General features: G+C 35.2%; 1 protein-coding gene across 1 annotated transcript; it reads left to right on the top strand.

The window, feature by feature from the left end:
- The first annotated feature begins 3,557 nt into the window (after positions 1 to 3,557).
- GJE1 (gap junction protein epsilon 1) lies at positions 3,558 to 5,618 on the top strand. Its single transcript, XM_059083196.2, has 3 exons — positions 3,558 to 3,795; positions 4,467 to 4,649; positions 5,211 to 5,618. Exons 1-3 carry the CDS (start codon positions 3,757 to 3,759, stop codon positions 5,616 to 5,618), a joined length of 630 nt encoding a protein of 209 aa, XP_058939179.1. The 5' UTR covers positions 3,558 to 3,756.
- Positions 5,619 to 11,295: the final 5,677 nt, after the last annotated feature.

Genomic DNA, 11,295 nt, shown 5'->3' on the forward strand with positions numbered 1-11,295 from the left:
AGAGACCAACTGAGCCAGCCCAGACAAGGAAAAATAATCACCCAAACCGTAAGCTAAATAAGTGTTTGCTGTTTGACCATTAATTGAGTGGCTTGCTATGAAAAAAATTCTTAACTGCTACTATAACAAATACATTAAAAAAACATGACATCGGGCTTCCCTGGTGGTGCAGTGGTTGAGAATCCACCTGCCTATGCAGGGGACACGGGTTTGTGCCCTGGTCGGGAGAGGCCACAACAGTGAGAGGCCTGCGTACCACAAAAAAACAAACGAACAAACATGACATCATCTTTGGGACCAGGCAGAAGGCAGAAGATAGAAAAGTAACAAAGAAACTATTACTAATGTCAGGGAAAGCAATGAGAAACTATTAGTGAAGGCTGGAAAAGCAGTGAGGAAACTACTGTGACAGGCTGGAAATATGGTAACCTTTATTATATGTAGTGAGACAATTAGCACAACAGTCACCTGAAATAACTTGGAAGGTAAAAAATGTATTAACTAAATGTTGGATTTGACTAAGGAACATCCCAGAGAGAATACTAAAAGTAACAGTTTGGTACTCCTGGCCACATTTTATAAGGTGTAAGAAGAGAGAGATTACCTAGTGAAGGAGCCTAGAGATGAGTTTGCAAAGAAAATTTGGGGAAAATATAGAGGGATCAGGACTTGCTACACAGGAATTCCTTTCTTTTTTTTTTTTTTAAATCCCTAGTGTTGGCCAGTAAAACTTTCTCATGTAAAACATGGTTTGAGGGTAAAAAACAAATCATTAATGTGACTATAACAGCCTTGATAAGACTCAAATACTTAAGGCATGACTAATGATCATCTCAATCAATTAGACAAAAGTTTTCTAAAAATCTTGAAAGCATGGTCTCAGAAAAGCTTAATCCAAAAATAGCAGTAAATAAATAAATATCTGTAAAATAATTGTGGGTATAACTTTTTTTTCCAAATTAATTGTATTAAATCTAATACATAGAAAACTCAAAAAGTGATTAAGAGACTTGTACAAGTAAAAGAACTACTAATTTCAATTAAAACAAAATAGTGGTGAAATTGTAGAAACGACTTCTGGCGCCCCAACTTTCTTCTAACAAGAAGCAGTTTGAGGAAGATAATCAGCTTCAAGTATAGCCATTCTTTTAAATGCAAAAGGGAAGATATTTTCAGCCAAGGATCCACTTCCATTAAGCAGTAGAGTACAGTAAAGTAGGGAGCAGCTTTCGGGGAATAGTACTATACCTTAATCACGGACATTTTCTGACTCCAGAATAGGAAGAACTGGCAACATTTTCCCTGAAAGATTTCAAAATTGTTATGGACCAGTGACAATGATGTGCCTCCTGTTGGAGTGGAAGCATCTATTGGAATCATCCTACCCCTTATCATCATTGTATATTGATTTTGTATGGAAAATAACTTTTCCTCTTGTTTCATTAGATTCTGGATCACCAAGAGTCACCTCTGAGCCACATCCAGATTTTCACATGAGACAAATCACAGAACCCTGGACTCAAACTTTAATGCTCTAATTAGATGAGAGTTCTGACATTTTGGGATTAAGGTGAAGACATGTAGGAGAGATATGAATATATGTGATCATAGGGCACACTGTGATAGAATATAAAGTTGGCCGCAGATTTTTTTTTCTATCCTTGTACCCACAGCTCTGCAACATGACTTTGCAGGTCCATCAAGACATAGAACTATTTCTTGAATCTGCGTTGGGATTATAATTCAACTTGTCTAATGTAGCATCAGCAAACATGAAGCAAGCAGAGGCCTAAACAATGCTTACACACTGGGGATTGCCCTCTTTTGCTGCTTTTGGAAAATTGCAGCTATTAACATGTAAGGAAGCTCAGGTTGTCACCCAAATTAACAGCCCTACCAAGTATCATACATGTGAGGCCAACCTCACTATCTTATCTGATGAGTTCACCTTACATTTGGAAGGTAAAACTTGGCATACATCATTCATTTCTTAGCATCTTCCGCTTGGGAGCAGGTTGCCCACAGAGATCAATAGTTCTATTCTGCTCTTTTCATGCATAAGTCTTATACAGGAGGGGGGTGCTCCATGCTGGAAAGGCAGCCATGGTACAGCATTGACCTGACCTGCACCTGTGTCTGCCTGAAAGTCACACTTTCCCAAAGAGTTAAGCTATGTCCCTTTTCCAACCAAATCCTTATGGTAGTAAGAGTGTAACAAAGGTGACATTTTGACCTTCATCTGCCTTATTCCTTTGTCTTATGATTCAGTTGGATCATAACCCATAAGAGGAAGACCAGTATTATTTATTTTGCCTCTCATAGATCCCAACAATGAAATGGTGCTGCATTTTCCTCTTCTACACATGCAGTTAAGGTTCAAGACAATTTCATTTGTCTCTGGAAAAACACAGGAAGAACTTTGATGATTTTTACAAGTCTGACCCTTGAATATATTTGTCTAAACAAAAACATTGATTACTGTACAGTGGTAGAAGTCAAAGCAGGATTCCTCTCATGCAAATGATTGTTTTGGCTTTTGGATACCCCTTCAAAGGAATCAACACATAGCGAACCTGGAATTCTGTTTCACAGAAGATGAGAATATATACCAATTTCTCTTACTCAACAGTTCTGAGGGGTGATTACATTGCCCATTTTTATTTTTTCCTATCCAGTACAACAGTCTGGTTCAACAAGGCCACTGCCTCTTGCTCATTGGTATAACTACAGGTGTTATGCAATCACTTCTCCACTGGCTGACAAGAGCAATGAAGTCAATTGGAGTTATCCCTTTCACAGATTGCAAACAAAACAAAGATGAGAAAAAGCAGGTGAAGAAATCAAGTCTGATCAACCATTGGCTGAATAGTGTTATAGGCGGCTGGAAGATAGCAAGCAGATGTATTAGCAGTTAGAAGGCAGCCACTTGTTCTAGGCCCCTGTTCATTCTCAGTACCCATAACCATGTCTAGCAGATGATGTGTCTACTGAGGACAAAAGAAAGGGAGGGTGGGATTAGTCACATGATTTATGCTAGATCCAGGTCTTATCTTGGTTAGCAGTATCCTATCTTTTTCCTTAGAATCCAGATCTAACTGCAGATTTTTCCATGTCTGTGGTAAGTATTCATCAAAAAGACAAAGATAGTAACATATCAGTAACATTCAATGATGTAATAGCTATCATAACCTGCTTTACAGTTTCTTAAACTCCCCAGAAATCAGTTTTATTCCACGGAAGTAAACAAGAAAGAATCAGGAATATTTCCCACATACTTATCTTTTCAGACATACCTAAAAGGAAGCCAAAAAAAAAAAAACAAATCACTTGACATTTCAGAGAAAACTCTAAGCTAAGGGTCCACTGCTTTACACGCAGGCAATTCTTAGGTAACTGAGAGGCACTGAGTGTCAGAATCCTTGCCGGCCTGGCCTGCTTTACTGGCACTCCTGTCTGGCTGGCTGGCTATGCTGACAGTGTAAATCAAGGGATTATCAGATTGACCACATGCCCTAGTCTTTTGTTTCTTTGTTTTTGTTTTGTTTGGGGAGGGAGAGAGGAAAGTTGACTGGAGCCCCAGAGAGCTATGGAAAAAAAAAAAAAAGAAAAGGAGGAGGGGAGAGAAATGTGCAGTGATAAGTGCTTTCTGTTGTAAAAGTTATGACAGAAAATGAGAGTTTGATTCTGGCAGAAACAAACTGGCAATGTGGGTCAAGGATTAACCCACAGGGATGCAGGGATAACATCTCCTGAGACATGTCTCTAAATTACATCAAAAACTTCTATGAAGGATGTGTAAGTATCATACAAGCAGCAGTAACAACAATTGTATGTGTCCTGTCTGTTATTTTAACCTGATTTGCATGAGTGCTGATGAATAAGGTCCTTTACATGTATGCAGAATAATATAAATATCAACCATTTGCTTCAACATATTCTGAATTTAAATAATTGTATCTAGAATAATTCAGGAAGTACTTTTCGCTGTTGGTGCTTTAAAGCTGATCGCTCTCTCAATTTGATAATTGAGAAGAGAAGCTGTAATGACAACTAAATAAACATTATTTGCTTATTAAGGTAGTGTGTATACTAATGAATTTAATGTTAGATTTATTATCCAATTTTTTAAAAAGGTACTAGATATACTAAGATTACCTTGATTTTATTGCAAAAGGATTACAGGGGTAAGGGATATTAATTAAATTCAAAGCTTTTTACAAGTTTCCAAAATTATTTATGTCATTAGCAACAAGTCCCTAATTGTTGCATTTCATATTTTCAAAGTGAAAAGGGTAAGAAATCTCAAAATGCAGGATTTGAATTGGGCTTGATGATCTCTAAGTTTCTTTCTTCGAAACTTCATGAATCTTAAATTTTTTAAAATGTGATAATGAAAACATCCTTTAAAATATCCCCCTTTAATGTTTGTTTTCAAAAGTTTTTCCTTTCTCCTAAAACTGTAACAGATGAAGCCTCCCACCGTGATCGGTCAATTCCACACCCTTTTCTTTGGATCGGTCCGAATGTTCTTCCTCGGGGTGTTAGGCTTTGCGGTCTATGGGAATGAGGCTTTGCACTTCAGTTGTGATCCAGACAAGAGAGAAATAAACCTCATCTGTTACAATCAGTTCAGGCCAATCACTCCACAAGTAAGTGTTTCTGTGTGCACAAATGTAAACCTTACTCTACACCAGATAAAATTGTTTTCTTTTTAAATGTAAAACAATGTCATAATAAGATGAAGAATATTCTAACAGGTATTATTTCTAGAATAATTATCTTTTAAAAATATTAGCTGTATAATTCAGGTAAATTAATTTGCGTTGGTCAAGAGTTTCTTCCAGTCCAGCATTCTATTATCTATTGATGTTAGAATTATACTCCAGGCTTGTAATTAGAAATGGAAATTGAGTAGATACTAAAATAACGTATTCCATCATTATTAGCAATTGGTAGGTGATGACAGTAAAATATGACTACTTTTTCACAATTACTAAATGTTTAAAGTTTTAAACTCTAAACATCTTGGTAATTAAATGAGATTCTGTCCAGCATTACCACCTTCATTATATTATTTTTATCCTCATGACTTACAAAACTTAGAATTTTTAAATTAGCCTCTATTGAGGGTCAGTGATTTTTTTTTTTTTTAGTGTATTTTTTTATTACATGTTGACTGATTTGACTAAGATATTTCTGACATACTTTAGGTGTTCTGGGCATTACAACTAGTGACTGTCCTGGTTCCTGGAGCTATTTTTCATCTTTATGCTGCATGTAAAAGCATCAATCAAGAATGCATTCTTCAAAAGCCCATCTACACTGTGATTTATATCCTCTCTGTTTTATTAAGAATTAGTCTAGAAGTGGTAGCATTTTGGCTTCAGATTCACCTCTTTGGTTTCCAAGTAAAACCTCTTTACCTGTGTGATGCTGTGTCTCTTGGGAAAAAATTTACTACTGTAAAATGCATGGTGCCAGAACACTTTGAGAAGACCATTTTTCTCATTGCAATGTATACATTTACTGTAATTACAATAGTCTTATGTGTTGCTGAGATTTTTGAGATAATATTTAGAAGATTATGCTTTCTAATTAGGCAACAACCAAAAGGTTGATTACCTACTGTCATGCCACAATTATTTATCAACCATTTTTATTTAGTTTTATCTCATTCAGTGAGTATCTCAATTTCAAACATAAATATCTGTTCTTCAAACTAACCTCAGTGTGTCTAAAATTTATGCCTAGTATAAAATACAATACTCAGTTCTAAGGCAGGGATTCTTGAACAAAACCTTTGTTCCATTTTAATTTTGTCACACATTAGGAAATATACATGGAACTAGTGTTAATTCATTTTAAAATAGTACTTTTACAGAGTTCTTTCATATACAACATGTTAATCAATCACAGTATTTTATGGCCAGAGAAACTTTTATTAACTCTTTTACACCGAGTAGAAAAATGAGGCTCAGGGAAATTAATATATGCAATCCGAGGATTCAGCTTTCCTAACTATAAAGCCATTTCCCTTTCCACTTAACTATGCAGCATAAACTTTGAGGATGTAATTATTGTTGTATTCATGTAAAATATACCTTATTTAAGTGCAAAAGTTGTCAATTAATTATTAAGAGTCATTCTATAATTTGATGACTAACTTGAAGAAATGGAGCACTTACATTTTTAATATTATACTCATACTGTTTTCTTGAAATTTTTAATATTAAATGATATGGTAATATGGCCACCAAATACATAAAAAATGCTATGGAAAATACTGTGCATGGTTTCCTTGTTGCTTGTTGGGAAAAAAAAACCCTCTTTGCTCATAGATATCCTACAACTATAGTTTCTATATTCAAGATTATTGAAATAGTAAGTTATATTTATATTAAGGTAGACTTCCTAAATAGCTATAAAATGATTTCAAAGGCAATTTTTTTTTTTTTTTTTTTGTGGTACGCGGGCCTCCCACTGTTGTGGCCTCTCCCGTTGCGGAGCACAGGCTCCGGACACGCAGGCCCAGCGGCCATGGCTCACGGGCCCAGCAGCTCCGCAGCATGTGGGATCTTCCCGGACCGGGGCACGAACCCGTGTCCCCTGCATCGGCAGGCGGATTCTCAACCACTGCGCCACCAGGGAAGCCCCAAAGGCAATTCTTTAAACTTTTTATTTTATAAAGGAGTATAGCTGATTAACAATGTTGTGGTAGTTTCAGGTGCACAGCAAAGCAACTCAGCCATACATACACATGTGTCCATTCTACCCCAGACGCCCCTCCCATCCAGGCGGCCACATAACATGGTCAAAGGTAATTTTATATTAATTCAGTGCATTTCTTTTTATCTGCCTGTCTTACCAAGAATCATGTCCATACGATATCATTTGAAAACTTTATGTATGACTGCCTTATACTGGTGCTTTATTAGGGAAATAAGTATAGTCAGTCAAAAACTGAGGTGTTCAATTTTTTCTTAAGCATTATTCAACCTATGGTTGATATCATGAATTTCTACATTAATTTTTAAATCATTGAGGCTTTCTCCACAGAAAAGCACAAGAAAAAATCCAATTTACCTTCATTCAACAATAGCTGCATAGTATCGATTATTAAACATGTACCACATTTAAAGTTCAAATACAAAGATAAACAAGATGTAGTGCCTTTATAAGATCATATTCTAGTGAGGGCCACAGTGACATGACAAGAGGCTGGGGGCTGTTGGAAATAGCCCCCTCTGAAGGAAAGACTATTTGCTCATTGTTTTTGTTTAGAATCACTGGCCCTTAGTGATAATAAGCAGCAATAACGTCTAGTATGTTTTATTCTTATCTTTAAATTATCTGCAGATAATATACCCTTTATTGCCTGTACCTAGGGTGGACTGCTCCTACCAATTCTCCCACAAACACATACATCTTCAATATGGGTCATATTTTCCTGCATCTTTAGAAGGCATGTAATTTTTTATTGGATACCAGACATTGTATGTTTTACCTTGTCGGATGCTGAATATTTTTGTCTTCCCATAAATAATTCTTAAATTTTATTCTGGGGCACAGTTAAATTACTTGGAAACAGTTGATTCTTTGTACTTCCTTTTAAGCTTTGTGAGATGGGACCAGTGTAGCCCTTACTGAAGGGCTAATGTTGCCCCTTTACTAAGGCAAAACGTTTCTAAGTGCTCTAGGAGATGCCTCTGTGGTGCTTTGGAAATGTTATCTTTCCACCGTTCTCAAATTCTTGAATTCCTTCCTCAAGCAGGTTGACTCATTGTCTTAGTATATTTGGGCTGCTATTAACAAAATACCTAGACTGGATAGTTTATAAACAAAAGAAATTTATTTCTCATAGGTCTGGAGGATGGAAGTCTGAGATCAAGGTGCTGGCATGTTCAGGTTCTGATGAGAGCCATCTTCTGTGTTACAGACTTGTCATTGTATCCTCACATGGTGGAAAGAAGGCCAGAGAGCTCCCTAGGGTTCCTTTTATAAGGACACTAATCTCATTCATGACGGCTCCCTCCCCATGACCTACTTACTTCCCAAAGGTCCCACCTTCTAATACCATCACATTGGAGGTTAGGATTTTCAAAATATGAATTTTGGGGGGACACAACATTCGGCCCATTGCACTCATGGTTACAACAGAAATTGCTGTAGCTACAGGAAGCAGGTTTTTGCTGTGCCCAGAGAAAGAAGGGAGAAGGGGCAAAAAGACATTCTTCTTGTTTGTCTCTCAGGATTTTTCTAAGGGAAGATCATTTTTTTAAAAAACCAACAGACTTCCCATTAATATCATTGCCCATTCACAAGCGAACAATTTGATTTATTATTATGCTGATTCATCCTAGGACACTGTCAAAGTATGCTCCTTTTTAAGAGGATTTCTACCCTAGCTGTTGGAAAAAGTAACTATTCTCAGTTCTGTGAGAATCTTGGGTATTGTTCCTTTTAATCCTTTCAGGTAGCTCTTTTTCTGCAAAGATGTTTAAAGATGTTACACTGATCAGGACTCAGTTGAAGCCCTTTACAGATCTCTTGAGCTCTCATGCTTTCTAGCTTCTCCCTCTAAGGTAGTCTGTCCTATGAAAACTAGCCTCTTTAACCCTGGACTCTCTCTCCTCAACTCACAAGGATGAAGGATAGCATTTCTAAGCCACTAGAGGAACCCTGGTCACCTCTGCTTCTTTTAAGTAAACAGTCCCTATTGTTATGTGTAAAGATACAGATCCTGTGAGAGTTGGTTTGGACAGTCTTTTCAATTCCTTAATGATCTATACTATTCTATGATTTCATTTTGTTAGTAACTATATCAGGATTGTTAGCACACAGCTGTATACTCCTGGATAATAAATGCTACATAAAAATATAGCATTTATAAAATATAAGATATTTAAATATATGTAATATAGTTTAAAACATAAAAACTGATTTTTCTAACTAAACTGCAAATGTAGCAAAAATTAATAAGAATGTCAAAGCTAAACAAATAACTAACCACTTGAAAATATATTTAAAGTTATTCCACAAAAAATTGTGGGGTGAAATAAAGTAATTCAAACTGAACTTTTTCAGTTTGTTTATAAATGAACAACAGTCAGAATATTACATATTAAAACCTATAAGACATTGCCAAAATTGCAGTACATGGCCAATTGACAGTGGAAAATACATTTCTTTTTAAAAAATAAACAATAAATGTAATTCAAACAGCAAATGTAAGAACTTCAAAATAAAACTAAGGAAAACAAAAATAATTTAATAAGGATAAAGACAGAAAGAAATAAATTAGAAAACAAACAGCATACGATAGATAAATCCAAAATTGTTCTTGAAAAAGCTATGTGTGGCATATCAAATCAAGTGTGGAAGTATATCCTTATAAGATTTTATAATATATATGAAGTTATATATTATCACTTGAAATACACTGTGATAATTTAAAGATGTATACTATTAAATACAAGACAACCAGAAAAACAAAACAACAAAATTTTAGCTACTAAACCAACAAAAGAAATTAAAACATTCAATTAATCCAAAAGATGACCAAAAAGACAAAAAGGGAAAAAAACAGATGGGACAAATTGAAAACAATAACAAGGTAGTAGAACTAAACCTAAAAATATCAACAGTTACAATAAGTATAAAGGTCTTAGCACTCCAAACCAAAACAGGGATTTCTGACGGCACTTTTTTGTGTGTGTGTGGTATGCGGGCCTCTTACTGTTGTGGCCTCTTCCGTTGCAGAGAACAGGCTCTGGACGCACAGGCTCAGCGGCCATGGCTCACGGACCCAGCCGCTCCGTGGCATGTGGGAGCTTCCCGGACCGGGGCACGAACCCGTGTCCCCTGCATCAGCAGGCAGATTCTCAACCACTGTGCCACGAGGGAAGCCCTCTGACTGCATTTTTTAAAAAAATCCAGATCAAATTATTAACAAGCTCCCACTTTAAATATTTAATATTTAAAACATTTAAATATTTTTACAAATAAATAATAATAAAAGTGGAAGAAGATATATCACGCAAACAGTAAGCATCAGAGAGCTGAATTAGCTGTATTAAAATGAGAAAACTCAAGCAGATTTCAGGGCAAGGAATAATGACAGGGATAAAAGAGACATTTCATAATGATTAAAGTATAATTTCATTAGGAAGCATAACGGTTATAAATGTGTATGCCAACAGTGCCAAAACAGAAGCAAAGCCTGCTAGAACTGAAAAGAGAAATAAATCCAATTATAATTAAAGATTTCAACATTCCTCATCAGTAATCAATTGACAAAGTAGAACATCAGGAAGGAAATAGAACACTTAAACATTAGCAATAAGCAACTTGAACTAATTGATATTTAGAGAACACTCTTACTAGACAACAGCAGAATATACATTTTTTTCAAGTGCAACATTCACCAAGAAAGTTCATTTTCTGGGTCATGATAAAGTCTCAATGACTTTGTTTAATTCACAATAGAATTAAACTAGAAATTAATAAAAATAAGATATCTGAAATATGCCCAAATATTTGAGAAACTAACAATACATTTTTATTAACCCATTGATCAAAGAAGAAATTACATGGAAAATTTTAAACTACTTTAAACACAATTTATCAAAATTTGTGGAAAGCAATTAAAACAGTTCTCGACAGCCTTATAAAAGTTCTATATATTATGTTAGAAAAAAAGAATTTTTAGCTTCCACCTCAAGAAATTATTTTTAAAAACAGTTTAAATACAAATTACACAGTAGGGAAATAAAAATAATAGCACGAAACATTGAAATAGAAAACTGAAAGACAATAGAAAAATCAATGAAAGGAAAAGCTAGTCTTTGAAAAGATTAGTAAAACTGACCAATTTCTATCTAGACAGATTGAGATAATAAAAGAGAAAATGAAAAGTACTCATATCATAAATGAAAAAAGAAAGAAACATCACAACAGAACATTTAAATGATTATAAGGAAACACCATGAACGATATTATGCCAATAAGTTTGATAGTTAGATGAAATGGAAAAATTCCTTGAAAGACACATATTACTAAAGACTGACTCAACAATAAACAGAAAATATGAATATCTCTATACCTATTAAATAAATTGAATTTAAAATCAGAAGCTTTCCCAGAAAAAAAAATCAGGCCCAGATAGCTTCATTGGTGAATTCCTTCAAATGTTTAAGAAATAATACTTCACAACCTCTTTTAGGAACTAGGAGGGACTATTTTCCATGTCATTTAACGAAGCCAGCCTAACCTTGATATCAAAAATTCTTAGCAAAA

The sequence above is a fragment of the Kogia breviceps genome, chromosome 13, assembly GCF_026419965.1.
Source record: "Kogia breviceps isolate mKogBre1 chromosome 13, mKogBre1 haplotype 1, whole genome shotgun sequence".
NCBI lineage: Eukaryota > Metazoa > Chordata > Mammalia > Artiodactyla > Physeteridae > Kogia > Kogia breviceps.

Coding starts and splice junctions, on each gene's coding strand:
- GJE1 (XM_059083196.2), top strand. CDS start 3,757: ATGTCTCTAAATTACATCAAAAACTTCTATGAAGGATGT. Junction 3,796..4,466: donor AAAACTTCTATGAAGGATGT/GTAAGTATCATA, acceptor AAACTGTAACAG/ATGAAGCCTCCCACCGTGAT. Junction 4,650..5,210: donor TCAGGCCAATCACTCCACAA/GTAAGTGTTTCT, acceptor GACATACTTTAG/GTGTTCTGGGCATTACAACT.